Source organism: Tenrec ecaudatus, chromosome 13 (genome assembly GCF_050624435.1).
Source record: "Tenrec ecaudatus isolate mTenEca1 chromosome 13, mTenEca1.hap1, whole genome shotgun sequence".
Taxonomy (NCBI): domain Eukaryota; kingdom Metazoa; phylum Chordata; class Mammalia; order Afrosoricida; family Tenrecidae; genus Tenrec; species Tenrec ecaudatus.
The window spans coordinates 42,404,114-42,429,132 of record NC_134542.1 but is presented as its reverse complement, the minus strand read 5'-3'; the positions used below and the strand labels follow the sequence as shown (position 1 = coordinate 42,429,132).

The 25,019-nt window shown below is 43.9% G+C and overlaps 2 protein-coding genes across 2 annotated transcripts in view; both read right to left on the bottom strand.

The window, feature by feature from the left end:
* GTF3C3 (general transcription factor IIIC subunit 3) overlaps window positions 1-1,652 on the bottom strand; it is a 42,333-nt gene extending 40,681 nt beyond the window's left edge. Inside the window, exons 1-2 of the mRNA XM_075530453.1 lie at window positions 1,488-1,652; window positions 223-325 (exon numbers count right to left, since the gene is read on the bottom strand). Of these exons, the coding sequence (XP_075386568.1) occupies window positions 223-325; window positions 1,488-1,589 (205 nt within the window). The 5' untranslated portion in view covers window positions 1,590-1,652. The remainder of the gene's footprint in view (window positions 1-222; window positions 326-1,487) is intronic.
* A 10,916-nt stretch (window positions 1,653-12,568) lies between these two features.
* On the bottom strand, window positions 12,569-13,932 carry C13H2orf66 (chromosome 13 C2orf66 homolog). The gene is made up of 2 exons (XM_075529072.1): window positions 13,810-13,932; window positions 12,569-12,748 (listed from the first exon to the last, which is right to left on the bottom strand). Exons 1-2 carry the CDS (start codon window positions 13,930-13,932, stop codon window positions 12,569-12,571), a joined length of 303 nt encoding a protein of 100 aa, XP_075385187.1.
* Window positions 13,933-25,019: the final 11,087 nt, after the last annotated feature.

The following is a 25,019-nucleotide window of genomic DNA, read 5'->3' as shown; positions in this document are numbered from 1 at the left end:
CTAACAGTTCCAAGAGAGAGGGTTGAGGCCGCCTGTTCCCATAAAGATGTACAGCCTTGGAAACCCTGTAGATAAGGCAGTGATGAGTGGGAAGAGTTATGAGCAAGGAGTAACTGACTATGACGTAATCAACCAGTATCACTTCAATACAAATGCTTTCATTAGAATACTTTCCTGGGTATATTTTACACTAATGCAAAAGCAAACGTTCTTAAAGCCTACCTTCACTGACATCCTTGCTTTGGGATTTAGCAGAATCAATTCCCGATGATGAGGGACCTTCAGAATCATTTGGATTTTCTTCAGCAGCTAACTTCCTTTTTTCCTGAAGAATGTGAATCAAAGTTAGTGACTCCAAACACTAATGCTGATTTAGCCCTCCCCATTGGCCTTGTTTTCTATTTCCCTCTATAGTCTACATATATAAAAGTTTTACACACTTAATGGAGCCTACAAGTTAACAGTCCAAGCATTTTCAAAATATTTAAGCTTTATGCTTCCGTTTGAATCAGTGCAAAAACAAGTTAAAAATACCATCTTGATTTCATTAATATACACATGGCTTCTTAGTTTCTTACATAGAAAGAGACGTAACACTATCAATTGAGTGAATTGGTGTCGAAAATCTGTCAGCTGCTTTCAAGAGGTTGTAAACACTTTTATTTTCCCCTCTGACTTCAAATAATTGGGGGATTATGGAAAGTATGAATCATTTGATGTGTTTTGAATCCTTACTAAGAAATATACATATATGAAGATATTTTTGTGATCAAGCCAGAAAGTTTTGTGAATTTTGGTTTGTTTGGTTTTTGGTAGGCTGCAGCATGCCACTGGGAAACGCCTAAAAATGAGACCTCAACTCTCCTCAGTTTGGACTTGGAAAATGGCGCCCTGAAAAGTGAAGTGACTTGCGTACCCACAGTCCCAAAAGCACTCGCTGGTTACGACTAGTAGAACTAGAACCTCCCTAATGCCCCCACCACCCCATTTAACGCGTCGCCGTCGTTCTCAAACTAAACTCCCAGCTATCCATCGGGTTCCCATTCATAGCGCCCCTATGGGTTTCGAGATCGGGAGTTGAAAGGTTCATCATCCTGATCCCGAGAATGGGGATAGCGGTTTCGAACTGCTGACTGCTGGTGCGGAGCCCAATACAAACCACCAGGGCGCCAGGCATCATTGTCAGCTGCCTCTTAACGTACTGACGCTACACTGCCGTCAAATAAACTTTCTTATTTGGAAAAAGAGGGAACTTTACCGAGACAAAAGACGACTCAGGGGCGGAGCGGGAAGTGGGGATGTTTAGGGCGAATGCAACACAGGGGTAAGGGACGGAGGTACGGGATAGAAGAGGTAGGCAGAAGGGGTTAACGAGCGCGCGGAGTTCCTGGCCTGCCGTCACTACGAGAGGGTCCTCTGCGCCCCCCAATCGCGCTCCGTGGATTCGGAGACAAAGGGGACGGAATGGCCGGGCCAAAGCTCCTCACTTTCTTCTCGCGGGCTTTCCTCTCTTCCCTCCGCCCTTCGAACTCCTCAAAGGAGATTTTCCCTTCCAGGTAGTCGATGAGCTCCGGGCTGAACCCCGACATGTCGACCGGGTCCGGGTACGCAACCCCCGAGAAACTGCCCCGGCCGCGAACCGGAAGAACAACGTTGGCCAACCCCGCCCCTTCCCGGGACCCGGCGTTCCTGGAGAAGCAGCCCGGGCTGCGCCGCGGCCGCCGCGCTCGGGTTCCGCCGGAAGTGCCGGCCGGGCCGCTTTTCCCGCGCGCGGCGGGCCTCGCGGGTGCGGAGGCCGGGCGCTCGAGAAGAAGGTGGTCTGGCAGTGGAGGAAAAGCGACTTTTTAAAGCCATTTTCCGTGATCTAAAGGAACTACTCCTAACCCGCTGCCAGGGATCGATTCCGATTGCTAGACTCGAACTGCACCCTGCCGCTCTGGGCCGCCGACCCTGGGACGGGGGCTTGAAACCGCGGGCCTTGCGTTAGCCGCCCCGCGCGTTCAGCCCCCGCGGCGCCCGGCTCGACCCCTCAGCGTGTTTGAGTCGCTCCCACGCCGCATCGCTTCCCCTCCCAGACGTTTGTTCTTTAATTCTTGCTGTAGCCATTGGTCTGCCACCTCCGCTGCCTCGGAAGCCTAGACTCGCATGACCCTCCTTGTTCCGGGCTGCTGCGAGTCTCCCCTTCCTGCAGCTCCCTTTTCTAGGGCTCCTGCCATAGACTTCACGTTCCACACGGAAACTTCCCGTCCAGGCCTCTTTTCCTGACAATCTAGCTTTATAAGCCGACTCGACAGGGCGTATCTTACATTATTACCCATCAACGGTAGGCCCTGCAGATTTCAAAACAACTCTTAAAAGTGGATATTTTGAGTCCTAATGCCAGGGCCTCCAGTCTAGTAAATGTGGGGCCTGTCTGGCTCCAAACCTCATGCGTGGACTGCTGATACCCTCAGAGGGTGCCCTGGGGCTTAGTGGTTACGCCTTGGGCGAAGCGACAGAAGGCCAATGGTTTCAAAAGATGAGACTCTACTTCATAGAGTTTCCGCCTGGGATTGAGGGCGGGGTGTTTGTCTAATTTGGGAAGGTGGGGGGCTCAGCAGTACTATTTTTTACTCTTCACACATCCATGTGATTATTTTATCCTGTATTCCAATGATTGCTACCTACCATGTCGTTGTGAACAAGTATGTTTTCTACTAGCCATGTCTTTGTGAACCCTAGTCTGCAGACTACTAATATACGCTAATTTTTTAACAGGAATTGGGTGGTGCTATAGTTTATTGTGCCAGCCTGGCCGATAAACACAAGTAGGATTAACTGAAGGGCAGAGGGATAAATGGCTCGGTGAGCCTCACCTTGGTTGTTCTGTGCCTCAGTTTAAAGGGGTACACTACCTGTGGGATGCCTAGCCTGTGGACTGTGTCGCTGTAAGTTGAGGTCCCTTTAAGCCCACACGATTGGAATGTTCATCTCTGGAGCTGGGGACTGACAGTTGATGACAGTTGGGGACCTGCCTTGCTGTGTGCTGCCTGGGTATATATAGCCCAGCTCTCTCTACAGAAGGGGACTGGCACCTGGTAGCTCTCAAAATTTGAAGGACTGCTAGTGTCTCACTGCTTTATAATTTAACTGTTAATTTCTTATATTATCTATCTGTATATTATTTAACGGTTTATTTCTTGAATTATATATCTATCTTTATAAATACATTTATATATAATTACTAGCAATCTGGTTTGTCTCTCTAGAGAACCCTGTCCAATACAGATGGCATTGAAAGTGCCTTTGAGATGACAAGAGAGATGGGGCAGGGGAATATAGTTCAGTATGCAGCTAATGTTGGAGACAAATTACAGGGAGCCCGTCATTTGGCCATCTCTGCCTCTGTACCCAACCAGATGAGGACAAACAACAGTTAGGCTGGCAGATTGAGGGACCAGAACTGGGCAGAGGGGAACACTCCACTGTGCACCCGCCACCCTGTCGCTGAACATGAAATAAACCAAATACGCATTTCCACTTGGCAACATGGAAAGAAAGGGGGAGTTTACCAGGAGAGAGAAACTGCTCACAGCTAGGAAGTAGCCCTCTTTCTCCTAGGAAGGATGGTCCTGAGTGGAGTGGGGCGGGTTAAAGTAATCTGCACACTATTAGAGGGGAAATCTCCCTAGAATTTCGTGAAGCAATCAAGTCTCTGGGGATCAGTAGATAGAATGAGGAGCGGTGGATGGCCAATGAGACCAAGGAAAGCCCCAGAATCCCTGTGAGGATGCTGCTTGCAAACTTGCCTGGACTCACGAGTTTAATTACTGACTGCTCAGAATGTGGAAATGGCAAAACTGGAGATTTAGATCCTTCTACAGAGAATTGGGGAGCAGGGGTAGAAGCATGGTTTCCCCGCTACAAAACACCACCTTGATGATGTGAAGGCTTTTTAGCGGTCAGATGTAGCGAAAGATCTTAAAAGTGTAATCGGTCTATTTTTTCTTTTCAATACTTTCTTGTGGGTAATTTGTCCCCTGGTGAGTCAGAGGCATCTGTGTTACCCTGAGATTAAGTTCAATTGTTAGAACAGCCATCAAAGCAGACAAAGAAACCAATGTTCTGTCTGGGGGACTTTTGCAGACTAATTTTTGAAAATCAAAGTGGAAGGTTGAAAGGAATTAGAGAGCATGGAAGAATGACACGATGCCTTCCTTGCCCCTGGTCGGGGGAGAAACAAGGTTAGGGAGGACTCCTTGTCAGAAAATACTTTTTTTCCCATGGATTAACTGCTTTTCTGCCCAAAAGCTTGTGGCAGCTTTCATTGTGGGCTGCATTTTCAAGGATGTTTGAAAAACAAGCCCTGAAAGATAACAAATATCATCTCCTTGAAATCAGAGACCAGATTTTTTTCCCCTGACAATTTATTGTTGAAGAAAGATTCACTAGCAGTTCCCATATAAGGAGAGGAAGGGTAGTTTCCTAAGTTTGAGGTTCCCCAATTCTGACTCAGGCCCACTGCATATACAGCAGTCACCTCCAATCACCGCTACATGGTCCCCACAGTCCTTGGCAAATAAAGAGCAGATACAAATGTGAATCTCCTGTTGCCTGAGGCACCTTGAGTAACGAAGTCCACTGTCTCGGATATCACATGTGGTGGCCAGCAGGTTAGTTTACAAGCTCTGTTCTTGATCACCCTAGATCAGGAGTCAGCAAACTTTTGAGGCAGAAGAGCCAACCCTGTCCCTTACAACCATTTAAAAATAATAACCATAAGGGTTTTTTTACAAACAAAATCTCCATTATTTGAATAATATCCTTTAAATGAAACTACAATAGTTTTCATTTTTACTTCAGAACCACATGCAGGTACAGAAAGAGCCACTTGTGGCTAGAGAGCCGCAGTTTCCAGCCCCTGCCCTAGATCTATAGTAAGACGCTGGGCAGGGGCTGCACGTTGAAGAAGGATGGCGTCAGGGTTGTGAACCGGCCAAAACTCATGAAGCTCTAGGAATGAGAACGCCTGTAGAGCATTGATGTCCTTCTTCTATTTTCTGACTGTATTACGAGCGTACACTCCGAGTGTGCAGAGCTGTGATCAACAGTGGAAGCCCAAAGCCCATTTGCAGAGTCCCCACGTGTACTGAGCCTCCACTGAGTTCCTTCTGATCACTGACCCGAGATGTAAATAGTCACCTGCTCAGGCAGAACCCATTAGAAAGTGGATTACCACCACAACCCCTAGCCAGGCGGGTGGTCGGGTCCATCTCCCTTAGAGGTTTGTCTCGATGAGCCCTTGCTGGTGACCCCCATACTGCAGTCACATAGTTGTGAATCATGCTGTGGTCACCTTTGGGCCAATCTAGTTAGCTCTTCTGTCTACTGCAATGTGTGGCCCTCAAGCCTAGTCTTATTCTTGCTTCTCTAGTCCCACCTGTAACTGTAAAGTCTTCTTCTACCACCAGTCATGCTTTTATGATAGTTTCCTTTGCCCCCCTGTGTCTTTTTAAAAGTCTCTGAATCTCTGTAAACCCTTTGACGCCATTGTGACTTCCTGTGAAAGGTCGTCTGCATCAAGATGATGTGTCTGACTTTGTCTAGTTTGTGGCCTGCTTAAAACGTAATATATTTTAGGCTTAGGTTATATTTGAGACTTGGAGTCTCTTCTGTATTGTCCCAGAGGCAAATCATGACGAGGTTATTATCGTGAGGAAAAACAAAATTTACTCAATGTAAGGCGGTAAAGAAATTAGACTGCTGGGAAACTCAATGCTATGTCTGACGGAGTCCGAAGAACACTGCAGACGACCAAAGTAAACCTGAGTCATGCATATCCCAAGGACAAGGAGATGGATTCTGGGCCCCCGCTGAACTCTAGCCCCATCCTAGAGCAGTTAGTTCTGATCACATGGCCCGGCTCAATACTCACCTTCATGAAAGGATCACTGAAGATAAGGGTGCTACAGCAAAGTGTGGTGAAGAAAGCAGATGGTGTCCTGACTGTCTGGGGTCATAAAGGCTTGTATTCAAATAAGCAGCCATCTAAGCAAGTAGTCAACTAAGTGTACATGGAAAAGCCCGCTAGCTTGTGGGATCCAAAGATGACAAACATAGCAGTCCTGGAGCACAGAATAGAACTGCCCTTTGGGTTTCTGAGACTAAATATTTATAGGAATAGAAAGCCATCTTTCCCTGTAGAGTGGCTGGTGGTTCTGAGCAGCCCAACACATAGCCCGCCACCATACCAGGCTCTCTGCAAATTGTGGCGACATGAAGTATTTATTCACATTAGCTACATGACTAGGTATTGTGGTCGATAATGGAAATAAAGATGGATTGGATAATGTTATCTGTTCCCAAAAACTTCTCCAGGGAAAGCAGACATAGAGACAACTAACTATACCAGAACTTTAAAGAAAAAGACTCTCACTCTATATATTTTAAAACACTCTCCACACAGTGAAAAAACATACAAATACACGTGATGTTTACAACCTGAGAGAATGACAGGAACATCCTTTAATTCTATCTCCAGAAGGACGCAGAACCTTATGGGGCCAGAGTCCAGCAGTGTTTGGTGGAACTGATACCAGTGAAGCTCGATTGTATAGACCCAGGCAACAGAGCCATCAGTGCGCAGGCCCAAGCTAAGCACTGGTAAAGTCTTGTCTGTATATGATATGCCCTTGCAGGTCTAGCTGCTTACAGCTACAGGTGCACTGGGCATTGGAGCAAAAAGATCCGCAGCTCATGCTGAGCCTTGCCTCCAAGTATCCTCCAGAAGAACTGATGCTGGCATTCTTGCTGCACCCTATGGCCTACAGTCTGTAGCAGTATTTATGCTGTGTTCACAATATTTCTAGAAAAAAAGCATTTGGTTTATTAAGGCATTTGCAAAGTATAATTGACTTAGTATGTCAATCTCTCCCAAAAATGGACATTGTGAAAAGACACAATTTGGTGTGCTTAAAGCATCATTACAGCCAAGGATTCCATGTGGCGCTCTCATGGTTCTAAATCAGATGCAAGGTGTGTTCTTGCACAAATTTCTTATTCTTGATCTTCTGGATCAACTCTCCACAATAAACACTTTGAAAGCTATTTTGAAACATAACCCCAAACCCACCAATTCATTGCTGTCAAGTAGATGCCAACTTGCCGGGGTCCTATAGAACAGAGTACACCTGTCCCATTGGGTTTCCAATGTGGTAAATCCTTATGAAAGCAGACTGTAACACCTTTCTCCCTGAGAGCCACAGGTGGGTTTGAACCACCAACTTTTCAGTTAGCAGGCAGGCATTTGACCACCTGGACTCTATGGATCCATGAACATATAGTAAAGTCCCTTTCAAATAAAAATATTTATTGGTCGAAGGAATAAACAAAAAGACATTTAAAAAGTTAGCTTTAATGAAACATACTTTAGAATATAATCATATCTTTTGACCTTCTGGACTTTGGGGGACTCTTCCATGTAGTGCTCTATATCAATTTTTATGCTTATAGAGAGAAGAAACATTCCAAAAGTCCACATGTGGGGCACATGTTGCTTCAAAGATCCAGCTACTTCTACATCAATCTGAAAATGTCAAATAAAATCACGACAAATTGACAAGTGAAAACGGGGAAAACACCAAAGTTCAGCTGTGGCTTTACTGATGTTTCCCAATGAGACTCTTCTGTGGTTTAGGAACAGCGAGGACCTGAAAGAACAAGACAATGTGGTAATAAAACAAACAAAGACTGGACGATCAACACAACGACCCAAAGGTTCACCTATTTCAGTGAAAACGTGTTGTCCTATTTTCTAATCAGAGACGTGAGGGAGAGAGCTGGTGGGAATGAAAAGCAACGTCAAGTCAACTGTGACACATGGTGACCCTGTAGGACAGAGCAGAGCTGCTCCCGTGGCCTTCCACGACTGAGTGTTTACAGAGTAGAAGACCTCGTCTTTCTCCCCCCGTGATAAGATATTTCCCGAATCAAGAACCTTGCTTCTCTCACCCTGTTGAATCAGTCCTGCTAAATTACAAAACTGCCAGGCTGCTTCCTTGGCACCCTGCCCTTAAATATCACCTGACTTCATTCACACATTAAGGTATGTATGGGACATGTTCTCTACTGTTCCTGCAAGGTCCCCTGGGAGCAGATCATCTTAAGATGAAGCCTGGGAAAGGAATTCCTGGGCTCCCGAGTGACAGGGTGCATATGGAGCAGTCTGAACATCATTCCCTTCTTCAAGAACAGGACCCTGACATGCCACAGTGTACGCAAGGCCCATGGAAAGGAGCTGACAGCTCAGCCTGGGAACGGAGGCATGGGATGGTCTGACCTTCGTCTAAGACAAAGCGGACACTTTCCCTCCTGTTCCCAGAGAACACAGCATTCTGCGCAATACCAGTTGTTCTTTTTTCTTGGCTTTATCTTTCCCGCTGGACCACGGACAAATTGGCTAAAACATTCTTGCTTCTTTGTTTACCTTCAGAGAATTGTCAACAAGCCCTTCGTGTGAGGACTTGTCACAGGAAGCAGGGTACTTGACAAGTACTGTTTATAAACCTGCCTCAAATAAAGATCTGGGCCTTGGACACTCTCCTCCTTGAGTCCCCGACACCAACTTTGTCTCTCTCTCTCTCTTTTTAAATCATTTTATTGGAGGCTCATACAATCTTGTCACAATCCTCCATACATCCCTGTGTCAAGTCCATGTGTACATTTGTTGTCATCATCATTCTCAAAACATTTTCTTTCTACTTGAGACTTGGTATCAGCTCCTCATTTTTCCCCTCCCTCTTCCACCCTCCTTCCCTCCCAAATCCTTGATAATTTTTCAATTACTATTTTTTCATGTCTTACACTGTCCAATGTCTCCCTTCACCCACTCTTCTGTTGTCCGTCCTCCAGGGAGGGGGTTATATGTAGATCATTGTGATCGGTTCCCCTTTTCCCTCCACCTTCCCCTTACCCTCCTGGTATCTCTACTCTTCATTGGTCCTGAGGGGTTTATCTGTCCTGGATTCCCTGTGTTTCTGGCTCTAATCTGTACCAGTGTGCATCCTCTGGTCTAGCCAGATTTGTAAGGTAGAATTGGGATCATGATAATGGGGAGGGCATTAAAGAACTAGAGCAAAGCTGTATGTTTCATTGTTTCTATACTGCACCCTGACTGGCTCATCTCCTCCCCGCAACCCTTCTGTAAGGGGATGTCCAGTTGCCTACATATGGACTTTGAGTCTCCACTCTGGACTCCCCCTCATTTACAATGATATGATATTTTGTTTTTTGATGCCTGATACCTGATCCCATTGACACATGATGATCACACAGGCTGGTGTGATTCTTCCATGTGGGCTTTGTTGCTTCTCAGCTAGATGGCCACTTGTTTATCTTCAAGTCTTTAAGACCCCAGACACTATATCTTTTGATAGCCAGGCATCATTAGCTTTCTTCCCTACATTTTCTTATGTACCCACTTTGTCTACAGCGATCATGTCTGGAAGGTGAGCATCATGGAATTCCAGTTTAATATAACAAAGTATTCTTGCACTGAGGGAGTACTTGAGTGGTGGCCCAATGTCCATCTGCTACCTAATACTAAACCTATAAATATATGCACATAGATCTATTTCCCCATATCATATATAAATATGTTTATATATATACATGCCTGTATTTAGACCTCTATAAATGCTCTTTGCCTCCTAGCTCCTTCCTCTATTTCCTTTTACTTTCCTCTTGTCCCACTATCACGTTCAGCCTTCATTTGGGTTTCAGTGATTCCTTTTAGTTACATTGCCCTTGATCAAGCCCTACCAGGCCTCCTAAACCCTTCTCCCCATTGATTTTGGATCACTTATTGTTCCCTTGTCCCTGGAGTTGTTAACACCCACTTCCTTTCCCCTGCCTCTGCCTCTCCCATGTCCCCCCTGGAACCGTTGGTCCTGTTGTTTTCTCCTCCAGATTGTTTATCCTGCCTATCTTATCGAGATAGACCTGCAGAGATAGTAATATGCACACACCAAAAAACAAGACAGAGAAAAATAAATAAAAAATAAAGCAAAACAACAAACCAAGGACAAAAAAATAGGAAAGCCTGTCAATAGTTCAAGGTCTGATTGTTGACCTTTAGGAGACCAGCTTTGTCTCTTGTCTGGTATCTGTGCTCTATCGTTCAGTTTCGACTGTGCCACTCTTGTGTCCGGTCAGTTTGTGAGAGCTGACGCCTCACGAGGTACTAGTGATTCCTATTTACAATTTTCCAATCAATACTGCTACGTTCTAAAGTAGTTGGTCATTGTTAGCTGCAGCTAACACACACACACACACACACACACACACACACACACCGTGATCTTGTGCAGGAGGATAAAACCATTGTGATCCACAGGTTGATTTTTGGAGGTTAACCTGCCAGGCCTCTGGAGACTGTCTTAATTCATGGAAAGCTTGCCACAGCAACATCCACATTCACAGAACCACATCACAGCAACATTCAAGGTTCTATTGACACGGGTGATGGTTCACTTTTTGATTCATCAACCAGAAATCCAAAATGGGTCTCCCACCTGGTGAGAATGCTACCACTGAATTACTACTGCCTTTTGTAAAATAGGTACTGTGGTTTTAATAACGATTCTGCTACTGAAGCTTCAAGGCCAATATTCCCTTTCCTATAGCTCACCTCTGTGTTACTTGTTACTCTGTGACCTACCCGCCTCTTACCTAAGTCCTCCATCCCAAGACCCTTCTGCGAACAATGGCCCAGTTGAAACAGGCTGAGAGCATGTGTGGTAGATCTATCAGTATCCTTCAGTTCACCTTGGACCCAAGAGTCACTGGGAGGAACCACATTATCTGCCCACTACTCTACCGGATTCTTTCTCTATAGAGAGTTCTGTCTACACACCATCCTGGAGACCATGACTCATCACCCAGACTTCTGTATGTAGCTAGGGATAGGCTAGAAGGCGGAACGTTGTGGGAAGAAGTCCCTGAAAAGCCGGAAAGGATAAAAGACCCAATTCCGGGAGCTCATGACATTTTGGTCCAGAGATTACACACTGTCCTTTTCTGCACAAATGATAAAATCCCTTTCTGTTCCCCTTGCACGCGTGTTCCCTTTTTTTCAATTGACTGATGAGGTGGGTCTGGTCAACTACCCTTGGTTTCAGTGTCTGATGCTCTAGGGCCTACGTGTGAAAAATGGGGAAGGGAATCCTTCATGGACAGATTTCTGTTTGTTCTCAGGGTTATCATCTCATTCTACCAGTTTCCCAGAGCACATGACACACGGTCAATTGGATTTTCTTTCCAGACTAGCAAGCATTTTATTGTTAAACAATCATATTTAAAATCACTAAAAACCAAAAATTTTCACAACACAATGAAACGTAACAACCATGTGCTTCCTCATCACATTATCTGTAGATTTGGAGAAGAATGGGAACAGATTTTAATTACTTTTCAGCTCCTTTTATTATTCAGCTGGATAAGAAGCTAATGGACTAGAGTGGAATCAACCTATTTCTGTAGAATGCACCATTCCTGTTTCTTTTTAAATGGTAGTTATTTGTTTGATAGGGACTCTAAAGTAATATGATTACTAAATTTCAAATCCTAAACATAAGTTTTAAAAAAATTCCGTAAGAAAAATGCCATCTTTACTAACATTCCAATCTTTCTGTAGTCGTTGAGGAAGTTCAAGCTCAGATACGTGCTTAGTGCTTTCTCCCAAGGGTGCCATTATTTAAATGTTTACTCTCTATCCAACCCACTGGCTCAATTTGACATATTTCTTTACATGTGATTTTCGGCATCATTTAGCTGTATGACCTGATCCGAGAGGAGACGCAGGTAACAGTGTGCGCTAGCTCATGATGCTTAATAATTCAATCAGGAGGGCTAATTCTACTACTTCAGTTTCCTTCTCCGCCGAAAACTTTACTCAAGGAACTATAGCTGTCATTATGTTAAAAACTTAACCATAAAATACCGGAATCAAGTCCAAATAGTAACAGTGATGTGTATAATTAGAACTAAGCACTTATTTCTATGGGGGGATCATTTTTCAAATAGATATTTCAGAATCTTTTCATGACGTTATGACTGAGTTGTGAGTTTGCAGAGAGCCTGCAAAGAGAGAGAGATTTGGTCACCCGCTGGCCCACACAAAAAAATGCTGCTGCTTTCGCCACTTTGGTAATGGGCTATAGGCTACCATGCCCTCGCTCTTGAGACCTGTCTACTGTTTGACTGAAAATTGAGCTACAAAGGAGAGTTTGTTTGCAGACCTGCAGGATGACTAACGACCTTGGTCTTTCACGCCCCACTAGTCTCCATCCAACCAGGTATGGCTGGCGTCTGTCTGTCTCCCAAGTCCACGGTACCGTTCTATAGAATCAAAGGTACAATCCCTTACAGAGACAGAGCACCCAGGAAACAAGTCAAATCATGGGTTTACTTGTGCTTACCTACTGATTATAGTGAACAGTGCCACATTTTTTTTAACAACATAAAGATTTGGTGAACACCCCCCCCCCAAAAAAAAAAAAAGAGAAATTTTACCTGTGCTCAGAAGGAACGTTCAGCCTTTGAGATCACGGGGAAGGGCGTGTTTCTGTTCTTCATAGTCTCCAAAAGCAGAGGCAAGGAGTTCTGAATGGAAAGACAGAAGCCTGGGGTTCTCCTCCCTGGAGAAAGTATTTGGAAACTTTCCAAGATCGAGACCTCTTCCTTTAAAATATGCCTGAAGGGCTCTGAGAAACTGAAGAGGGCAAGAGGACATGCATTTGCAAAAGGCACACCAACATCCTGAGGTCACTCACTTTCCTTTCCCCTTTGAATTGACATTAGGCTAATTTGGAGGCAGGAGATTGTAGATCCGGAAACAAAAATGCAAACTACTTCTTCCCCTCTCTTCCCCATCCTTCCCCCTGCCTTCATTCTGACGGATCAACCGGATCAACCGAAACAAGGTAACACGCTGTTCTTGGTGGGGATAAAGGAGGGGCATCAAGTACTTAAGGGCATCGCAGGCAGATGGTTCATTGTAAATCACCTCTGAATGCTGAGGCAGAGCACAGTCATCAGTTCCAGCATCCCTCCTCTGGCGGAGAGAGCGCACTCAATGCTTGCTGCAAGATTCTGTTCTTGGACCTTTCGTCTTTCTTTTAGTAAACGAGCATGCAGAATATCTGCATAGTTCTATTGGTTTGATGGTTTTAGTCTTATGTTGCACATCATTTATTTTTTTCAAAATCCTGTGTCTTTTTCATTCAAAATCTCGATGTGTGTTTTGGAATTGGCATTTTTATTTAAACAGGGTTGCCACTGGTCTTTAAAATTCTGTTTTCCTGGATAACGTCATGTTGAAAATCATGCTTGGTCATTTGTTAGGAATGCAGAGTCAGCTTTCAATTGAGCTTCGCCACTGTTGGTTAAATGAGATCTCGAGGAGCAATTCTGGATCTCAAACATCATCAATTCAGGAGAAGCTGTGCACACCACAGCTGCCCATTACGCGCTTCACTTTTTATAGATAGCAGAAAGCAAGGATATGAAGTGTATGTGAGATCACTTCCAAGTGCAATGTGTTGTGTGTGCCTGGGATTATTTCTAAGTACCAAAGTATTTCTCATTGCACCAACAAATCTTCACTAGTGAGAGTAAGCACCGGGGGTCAACAACTAGGCTAACAAACCCAGAACAAACCCCCCTGAGGAGCTTGTTGTCCATGTGCTTGTAGCATATAGGGTGGGGAGTACATAAACGCAGAGACGTGCCAATGCCACCCTGCAGCCCAGAGCACCCACGGTAGGTTCTCACTAGATCTCGGTTTCTGGGGTGGTTGAGTGGCTTCCATTTCTCTTCCTTTCCCAGTGAGGCTCCAGGTGCGTGCGTCAAGAGGACCAAGGCAACATACAGCGGCAGCAGGCGTGCCCGGGACATGGCAGAATGGAGCTGCGTGAAAGGGAAGATGGGGAAACCGCCGACGGTCGCCAAGTGAGAAGGTAGAAAAGAGAAAGAGCGCACACATTTTTCACGAGAGACAGGACAGGAGAAATTGGTTCACATCAATTTCACAGGCATCCTTTTCCCACATGTAATTTCCAACGAGGCCCTAAAGGATCCAGTTTGATTCGCGTGATACTAGAACGCGCGGCTGATAAACAAAGCAACTGTAAGTCCAACCTAGACCATAGGAGTATGTCTTTCACATCTTTGAAAAAATGAAAGAAAGAAAAAAATGAACACTTTATGATCTCCAAAGAAATCACAGTTTTTAAAGAAAATTCAAATTACTTATAAGTCTTAATATAGCAGTCTTCTGAAAGAAAGAAGAAAGAAAGAAATGGCTTTGGATTCCCCAAACTGAGAAATGCCCCTTCCATACATATCTAAGGACATATATATCCCCTAGCAAGGTGAGTAGGGATAGCCAGCCACCCAAGGTGTGGAAACAGAAATGCAACATAGAGAAAGGGCTGATAAGAACACTTACCGGGAGTTTGGCTTTGGCTGGCCCTTGTTGGTTCCCCTGCCTGCACTCTGCAAGGTAATTCCTGGGTACTTATAGCCAGCGCACAGGCTGCAGGTAGGAGTCACTGACGTGAGCAGAAGGAATTCAAAAATAATGATTTCATTTTCATCCACAACAATGAAAGATCCTTGAGAATCCAATCTTCAGATTTCGTCAGGACTAACTCCAACACTCACTCTGTCTTTCAATTCAGCAGCCTTCTTCAAGCCACAGAACATTTTATAAACCACAGGGGACGCTTTCACACAGCAGAGTGGCTTTCCTCTTTCCACTTCTCATAGAAGGCATATACACAGTAGTTGGGAATCGGATGATGATGATCTCATCTAACAGAATGCTCTTTTAGCCACGTTAGCTTTTTAAATTACCAGTATTTTTGAAAAAGACTTTTCTATTGCAAGAGGCGAAATTACCTTTGATTTACATGTTGTATTCCTTCTGAGAATCTCAGGAAGCTTCCAAGTTTTAAATAGTGACATTGGTATCAGAATACCCCTCAAAACAGAACAATGAGATCTCAAAGTTTTCGTGAGAAAAAGAAAAACGAACTCTAACTCCAATGTGCTCGTAGTGAATAAATACAATGTGCAGAAGATAACAGAGTTAAGAAAGTGAACTCGGTGAGTTGGGAAGCTGCCGTGGGTCTATCATTTGGAGCCAATCCAGGGTAGATCTTCTGTTGGAGCTTGGACATCTGCACTGGAAATGAGAGGGTATGGCCACAGGCTCAGCTTTCAGCTCGTGACCTTGGTTAAGTCACAACGTGTGGATCATTGTTGGCGACTGGAATGCAAAAGTAGGGAACAAAGAGGAAGGAATAGCAGTTGGAAAATATGGTCTTGGTGCTAGAAACAAAGCAAGAGGTCAACCGGCAGAATTTTGCAAGACCAACAACTTCTTCACTGTAAATACCTTTTTAAAAAAGCACTCCAACAGTTTTATTGGCACATAATTGACATATCGTACAATTCAATAGTTCAATCATTCAATCATATCAAGGAGAATTGTACAATCATTACTTCAATTTTAGAACATCCCCCCCACCATGGTAAATCACCTTTAAAATGAGTTGTGCCATCAGTCAGTTCTAGTGCTCCTCCCCCTCCTCCCCTCATTATGTATTCCTGAAATCCCCTTTCCCTCCCTCCCAGCCCCCCCCCCCGCCCCCGCATCAATTATTACCACTGTGCATCCACTCCTCTGTGCTTCACACACCGGGAAACGCAACAGAAACAATTAAAACAAAATTGAAATAAGGTGCTAAGGATAAAATAATGATAATATAAAGACAAATATAAAAAAGGAGTAAGAAAGAAAAGACCCCCATCAACATTCAAAAAGCCAGGGAAAAACTTTGTGTCATGGAACAATTAAGAGATCGTTGCGTGCAGAACAAATGCCTTTGGGGTTGTGAGGGAGGTCAACTGGACGAGTATCTACGTTGATCCAGCATAATCAAGATTACAATGGCCTTGGACTGAGAGTCAGGCTGTTCAAGACCCTTGCCTGTGGCTAAAGCAGATCTGCCGGTGACTCAGCCTGGCTAGATACTGTGCAGATGGGTTTGGGGCTCCCACTGTCCTCCACAGCCTTCTACCAATTGGGTGTTCATAATTTCAGCTCTGACACTTTCCCCTTTGCCTTATTTGAAATTTGTAATGCCATCTGTGGTAGTTACATAATCTGGTGTCAATCTGAGGATTGGGAGTGTAGGGGTGGAGGCTGGCCTGACAATCGGAATATAGTCAATGGGGGGCTTCTGTGTGGGCATGGCCCTCTCCTGAGGATTCTGGGAACTCCTGTATTTCCTCCTTGGAGGTGATCAACACACAGTCTCTCTCTCAGCTCACTCCCTGACAAGACACATGGAACTACACTAAACCTCTGGAGCCAGAGCAGCCACGTGGAGACCCCTGCCAGTGCTGAGATGCTCAACACCACTGGATCCACAAGACTGCTCACCAACTGGCCTGTGATCTTTCTGCATTGTGTGGCATTGCAGAAAGTTGCCTGAGTCTGAAGAGGGCTTTCTAGATTAGTATCAGACATATGGGTTAATATCGAACTTATGGACTTGATCTGGACTGGGCTGGGATATTTTCTCAATATTCAACTGCTCTTTCATATAAACCTCCTTCTTATACACATATGAATCGCTATGAATTTGTTTCTTTAGTCTACCCAGACTAACACATCATCTTTGGATCACACAAAATGTGCTTTTTCTGTGTGGAATTGGACTTAGTTGATGCCTCCCTTAGACTGATGGCCGCTTGTTTGAATACAAGCCTTGAAGACTCCAGCCATGATTCTGATTGATAGCTGGGCACCATCTACTTTCTTCACCACACTTTGCTGTAGCACCCTTATCTTCAGTGATCATTTCATGAAGGTGAGTATTGAGCAGGGCCATGTTGTCAGAACTCACTGCTCTTGGCTTGGGGCTCCAGTTAAGTAGACGCCCAGGCTCCATCTGCTTGTCCATGGGGCTAACACGTCCTTGACTTTGCCAGTTGTACTATGACAAAATCCAAACACTGTAAGACCAACGGCATCAAAGGCACGGGTGAGGCAACCAGCAACCAAACAGAACAGAGAGAGAGAGAGAGAGAGAGCAAAGGAAGAAAAGCAAGCTGCAGGGGAGCAGAACCCCATAAACCCATGCAAACAAAGAAGCAGAGACTGTCGATCCCCCTGCTGGCATAGAAGCCTATTGCACTATTATCACCCTCCGTTTCCCCAGGCACTGCAGGTGCGAGGAGTCCGTGCCAGCGCAGTTCCACCTTGAGCCGCAACCCAGGCGTTTCCTCCGACCCAGTTCCATCTCTCCTTCCATGAGGGGAGAGGCGGCAATAAGTGGGTTAGGAAGCGGGGTCTAGAAAGGCTGCTGCTGCTGCCGATTTTTAATGAAAGAGATTTCCGCTTCGTGGCACGTCAGCGGCTACGGGAGGGAGGGTTCGGAGCCTCTTTGGGTGCTAGGGGCGGGGCGGGGCGCTGTTGAATCCTGCCATCCTCACCCTCCCTGCTCCCTGTGAGTCCTTTGGTGCCGATCCATTTTGCTGAGGGTCTCGTGTGCTCGAATACGTTGGAATGTAATTATATCACTGTCCTTAAAACGCCAGGGCTTTGATGACGTTCTCTGGTGCCATAAAGATTTCCAGCCTCGGAGACCCTGTGTAGAGTCACTATGAGTCGGAATGAATTCGAGGGCAATGGCTTTGGAATAATTACAGAGTAATAAAGAGAGTAGTAAATTGCTAATGAGATTCCACCAAAATCACTACTCTGAAAACTCCTTAGAGTCTTAGTGTGGAATCCAACACAGAGACAATACTATTTTTAACAATGAAAACCTGAATTAATTCAGAACAGATTTCAGAGCCTTCTAGCTATGCACAACTACTAACTTCAGTTCTGTTTGCATAGGGAATACAAATCATTTGTTCTCCCTTTAAAGCTACTGATTAAAGAAATATTTCTAGTTTCTCAAAGGAACAACGGCTTAAAAGTAACGCCGAGCTGGTACAACCTTCTTCACTAAGACTAGGATTCTCCTGATTGCTCACATAAACGACAGTAAGTGATTGGCATAGATTTCTGGTCAATTCCAGAGTGTGTACACTGGTACAGATAAGAGCTTGAAACACAGAGAATCCAGGACAGAAAAACCTCTCCGGACCAATAATGAGAGTAGTGATGGCAGGAGGGTAAGGGTAAGGTATGGGGAGAAAAGAGGAACTGATCAAAATGATTGACCTCTAACCTCCTCCCTGGGAGGACAGACAACAGAAAAGTGGGTGAAGGAAGACAGTGGTAAGTATAAGGCATAAAGAAATTGACAAATTATCAAGGGTTCATAAGGGAGGGACAGTGGGGAAGAGTGGGGTGGGGGGAAGTGAGCTGATACCAAGGGCTCAGGTAGAAAGAAAATATTTTGAGAATGATGATGGCAACATATGTACCAATGTGCTTGATGCAAAGGATGTATGTACGGATTGTGATAAGAGCTGTAAAAACCCTCAATAAAATGAATTTTAAAAAATAATAAAATTTTAAAAAGAAGAAAATTTTCTGGTCTATTTTAAAGGGGTAAATATATGCTATTACTCCTTTTCTTGTCTAGTGAAGTCAATGAAGGCATTTTCTTCAGAATGTGCCAACACAGCGCGAAGAAACTACCAAGCAATTATTTGGTAGATTACATTCAGCTGAAAGAGTAGGCAGAGCAACACAACCAACTAGACTATTGTTGGCTTCAAAACCACTCATTTCTGGTTGAATGATCCCATTTGGGTTGTTCATTAACTTGAGTGTTTGCAAAAAGCAGAGTTGAAACATAAGCAAAAGAAAGGGCAGTGAGCCCTTTCACATCCACATGTCGTTGAAAGCAGGCATTTCCCATTACAACTCAGAGGAAAACACAACACTCAGCACAGGCTAGCCACAGAAAAGAACTCCGTGCAATGTGTGTTCCTTAAATTTAACATGTGGGTCAGAAGGCACATTCAAAGAGAGCAGCCTCCTGCTAAGAACAGGATGCCGAGGAAGTGTGGAGAGGACCGTTCAAAGGAAAGCTTCCGTGCCTGTGCGCATTCCGCCCGTCTCCATCGGGAAGAAGATGGAAGTGATGCAGCCACTTAGCTACTTACAGGGACAGAAAATTGAATCTCCTTTCGCTCCCCCACCCCAGGCACCAGAGAACAGGGGAGTGATTGCGTGTTTCCTGACTGCTTCCTCAGCAATGATGGGAACTTCAGAGAAAGGGAAAGGCTACTCCTGTGATTGGTCGAGCACTCCAGACTGCGGTCTGCTCAAAGCCATAAAAAGGACTTGTTGTGGCTGCGGGCACCTTGCAGTTTGAAGGTGGACGGCAGAGAAGAGAGGAGAAGTGACGTGCACCCCTTGCCTTGCACAGGACAGAAGCAAAGGGCTCTTGAGCTTCAGGGAACCAATATTGACCATGATCATTACCCCTTACATCCTAGAATCACATCTCCTAAGAGACTTTGGGGAGGTGAGGGAAGACCCAGAAGTCACTGAAATTGAATTCCCTCCTACTTCCATTGGAACCTGGGTGCAAAGTCATCCAATGGGGTCAGTTCAGACTCATCGTGACCCCATTTACAACGTCACAACACACTGCCCAATCCTGCGCTGCCCTCACCATTGCTGCAGCCGTGTCCATCCACCTTGTCCAGGGCTTTGCTCTTCTGCACTGACCCACGCTCTCCTTTACCAAGCAGAATGTCCTTTTCCAAGGACTGTTCTCTCCTGATAACATATCTGACTCTATAGAGTTGACCCTCAAAATTCTCTAATCATTTCCTATGGAGAAAAATCACTGTTTAGTAATGTTTTGTTTCTTTCCATTGTAAAAACCATCTCTGATTTCAGAAGAAAAAAATATCAGAAACCTTACTGGATGTAACAAGCTTTTACAAGTGGCCTAAGAAGTCTTAAGCTAAACAATATTTTATGAAGAGACAAACAATAATTCGTAGTAAGTTTGTATAGTTTAGATCTTTTTCATAAGACACTTGACAGAAGTTTGTCACTTATGAAGTGTCATAAAATAAAGGCAAGACAAATCAACTTTTAACAACAACAACAAAAACACACTGCACAGGACAGTCACTGATGTTGGCTGACAATGATGGGATATCAAGGTGAAACCAAATACACTCCCTCGCTTGTTTTCCTCATTGCCTCTGCCCTCTGGTATCCAAAACAAGGATTTCCCACAAAGAGGAGCTGCAGTGGAATTTCATCAGTAATTAGCTTAGGTCAATCCCTGGATTTTTCTTTTATTCTCTCCCCTGTTTCCCCTCTGTATCCCAAAGCGGCACCCTAATTTTAAAAACATGAAGTATCTGGAATGGATGCTTCAGATCAAGTTCATATTTTGAGACGTGTCAAAAGATGTAGAGGTCTTCATGGGAAAGAGAGAAGGTGTTTTGTGCTCACACCTACTTCAGAAAGTAATTATATTCAGATAACCCGACTTAGCATGCTGTGGCCATTACAGAACCGTGGCTTTGACACGCGGCCATGGAGACGTCAGGCGAATATGAACTGCTGGAAGATGCGAACAGCTGCTCCTCTGTGTAAGTGGAGAGTGTGCAGCAAAACTCACAGAAGGACTTGATTTCTCAGGTAATATCACCTGCCCAGAGCAGTGCATACGAATCCCAGAGACTTTTACTAAGTTACAAACCTTGGGCAGATCCTCTAGTACCATAAAACTCTTGGTTTGGTTGAAGTCATATTCTTTCATTATTATTTTCAGTCCAAAATGGTCAAACTAAAACACCACGGGTTGCTTTCTTGGTGGTTTGTGGTAGTGCCAGATCTTTCATTCAAAGGAAGCTGGCTTTTAAAAGTCTGGTCGTTTCTGCATGTACAGGGAGGTTCTCCTGCCTCCCATGGAAATCAATGCAGCTGCTCTGCATTGTTCTGGGGTTGGTTGGTCCCAAGTCTGAGCAGGTTCCCAGGTACAGACAATTTTCAAATCCTACCATTATAAGATTCAATATGCCAACACCAATTTCAAAGCATGTTTTTAAAAAGTCATTACTTTTTCCCCATAAACACTGGCACCGCAAAATTCGGTGGTCATTTCAAATAACGCTATTTGGGATGACCTCTCTTAGTTCACAGCCCTCTGTACTTTGTGGTTTGAATCAAAAGTCAGTTAGATGCTCTACAGCTTATTTTAAAAAAAGTCTATTACAACATACGTAGTTGCGCTTGTTACATAACAAATAAAGAGCTTGCTTCCAGCATTACAGGGCGCCCCCCCCCACCTTCTCCCTTTGGAGATAACTATACTTAGTGTAATAAGCACAATTCAAAAGGGGTTTAGGTAAGGACCCACGCTATTCAGATTTTGTGTTATTAGCAAAACAAAAGAAACATCTGTTGTCAATCAAGGTCTTATCTGCAGAGATATGGGTTAGAACTTCAATGTAATTTGGTGGGAGCACATTCTATCCACAACAGCGTAATCTTCCCTGAATACTTAATATATTTCAAGCCTTTATGCTAAGTGATTCATACCACTGTCAAATTTGACAAACATTCTAAAATATACACAATTTTCTTCCCTTTCTATACATGGTGAGGAGGGGGCAGACTGAGGAGATTATAAGGAAAGGTGCATTTTCATGGCTTGTTGCCTAGCTCGTTTCTTGGTATAAACCTGAATCTGTTTCTTTAGGAGGAGTTTGGACCTAGACTTTCATAGTCATCAGGATTCAAAATAAGGAAAAAAAGGAGGCTTCGAAAAAAGTTCATGGGAAAAAATCCTGTTGTCTTTTTGCTCTATTTTTCCATGAAACATTTTTTTCTGCCTCCGTAAAGATTACAGCCGCAGAAACCCCAGGGAGCAGCTCTGCTCTGTCCTGTGGGGTTCCTTGAGTTGGAATTGGAACGGACTCAATGGCAGCGGGTTTGGTTGTTTCGAAGCTTCCTCTTCGATGAACGGGAATGACTTCCGAGATGATGCCAGGATGAAGACTGAAACTTGAAATTCTCTAGGCGGATTTGGGCCTCTGAGGGCCGATATCGCTCTAAGTAGTCAGAAGCATTAGAGGATGAGGCAGCCTGAGGAAATGCCCCTGTCCTCACAAGATACCAGATCGGGATGCATGGAACCCATAAATGTTCATCTATCAGGGAAAATGGCCTTTTCAAGTTTGATGCAATTAAGGTCTATGAGATGATCCTGGATTAACTGATAGGCCCTTGATGAAATCACAACGGTCCTTATAACAGAGGCAACATTTGCTTCATATGGAGAAGATGGTATTATGGAGGTAGAGAGCAGAGAGATTAGAAGACACCGGTCTTAAAGACTGAAGTGCTAACATGCCAGCAGCCATGAGAAGCTGGAAAATAGAGGATTCTCCCCTAAAACCTGGCTCTGTAGACATCTGGGTTTCAGCCCAGTGATACTAATTGCAGCCTTCTGATCCCTAGAAGTGTGAGAATATAAGCGTCTATTATTGTGAGTCACCTAATTTGTGGAAGCTATTATGGCAGCCGAGGGTGTGAAGATGTCAGGTTAGACACAGAGGAGGAAGATCTATGACTCCGAACAAGTGTTGGTTTAGATTGTACTGCACTGCCCTGTAGTCTGACCTAGAATCAGGATCCAAATTCTTTACCTGATTTTGAGAAAGGATGACCTTCTTGTCATCCAACTAACCATGTAAAATAGATGTGATGCTTGGGTTGTATGTCAGCTTGGGTGGGCCAGATTCTCCCATGATAGGATCTAGTACAGAACGGTCAGTTCCATGACTGGATCTCCTATGAAGCACCCAAGCAGTTGTGGGAAGAATGTTGTTGCTGTTGTTAAGTGCCTTCGAATCAGTTCCAATTTATAGAGACAATAGAATAATACAATAGAACAAAAACACTGCCCGGTCCTGTGCCATCCTCATGCATTTTCTTATGTTTGACTGACTTGTAGCCATCGTGCCAATCTATCTTGGGTCTTCCTATATTTTACTGTCCCTCTGCTTTACCAAGCATGATGTCCTTCTCTAGGAACTGTCTCTTTTGACAACTCATGTCCAAACTACATGAGACAGAGTCTCTCCATCCTTTCCTCTAAGAAGCATTCAGGCTGTCTTTTTTCCAAGACAGATCTGTCTGTTCTTTGGGCAGTCCATAGCACTTTCAATATTCTTTGCTAGTGGGAAGAATGAACTTCCTAAATCTGGTCACAGACTTGATATACTAGAGCAGCGGTTCTCAACCTTCCTAATACTATGACTCTTTAATACAGTTCCTCATGTTGTGGTGACCACCTGCAACCATAAATTTATTTTTGTTGTTACTTCATAACTATAATTTTGCTACTGTTATGAATTGGATAACCCCTGTGAAAGGGTTGTTCGACCCCCAAAGGGGTCGAGACCCACAGGTTGAGAACCGCTGCCCTACAGGGATATCTCATCCAGGGTGTGATGTACTCTTAGTATAAATTGATAGTATGTGGAAGCTGGCTGACTTCTATTGCTGTATTTGGATCCTGTATCTGGGTTGTCAATCTCTTGCACCTGCTGATTCCAAGAACCATCAGGGACTGCCAACCTTGGATTCATTCGACTGGTCTTAGATTCTTTCAAATTTGTATTGATCAGCCTGAGGTCTCCAAGTTTCACCTGCCTGCTTCCTGTTCATTAGCCCTTGTAGCTATAGGAACCTAGGAGAAGCTTTCTGCTTACATCTGACCCATGGACTTTAATGAGACTGGATTTATCTACCTCTGCAACTGATTGAGCCTTTTCTTGATATAACACACACACACTCACACACACACACACACATGTATATGATCACTAATTTTGTTTTTCCAGGGAACTCAGCCTAACACAATGGAGTTGGGTTGAAATGTCTATTATGAAACTTGAGATTTACGTGAAAGAAGTCAGACTTTAAAATGGTCTTTTGATACAGAAGTGAAAAAAAGACTCCATATCATTCTATTAGATTAGCGAAGGCTATATGCCTGAGTCACATAATTTTGTAATGGAACATATAATAAAGTTAAGCATCCAGAAGATTGACCACACATCATTTGCTAAAATGCTTCCAACATTTCCAAGTAAATTTTGTATGACAAAGGGCAGTAGTTTCAGAGAAGATAATTTGACTGGTATTTCTTCAGATATTTTGGGGGGAAATTGAGCAAATTATTCTCTTTCTTAGTGCTGCTCATCAATTGTGAACTCTGAAATAGAGCAAGTGAACTTTTTCCATGTAATAAAAAATAAGCAAACCCCAAACCAAAAGCATCCCCAGTAAAATTTATTGTTAGTCCCTAGCATTTGGGGAGCTCTTTTGTATTTTAGGAGCATACAATGTGCTCCAATTATCTTAAACAACATTGAATAACTAGCAAACTTCTGCCCCATTTCTTTAAAAGTGAAATCTGTAATTACTTTGTCTGGCCCTTGGAAAAATCCATGAAAAATTTCAGTAGCAGAAACTATTTCATCCTATTCCTTCAGTAATCACATGCTTCCAAATAACAGTGAAGACATTCTGGGTTTCTGCTAAAAATGTTACCTACTGACTTCCACTTTGGAAAATTAGATTGTTTGGTGTTTTATTATTGAGCAGTAGAATTTAAATATATATATTGAAAACAAATACTGTGCCTAAAATATTCTTTTGTTTGTGGTTTCTCTATACATTGTCTTAATGATGTCTTTTGATGAACAGTTTTCATTTTGATGATGGGTAATTTACTAATTTAAAAAACTCATTTTATTGGGGTCGCATACAACTCTTATCACAATCCATACATACATCAATTGTGTAAAGCACATTCTCATCATTCTCAGAACATTTGCTCTCCACTTAAGCCCTTGGCAGAAGAACAACACTCACCAAGCATAAATAAGAGACTGTCACATAGAACGACCTCACCCAGAGGGCAACAAAGAGAAAACAGACCCCAAAATAGCATTGGCTTAAGGATGGA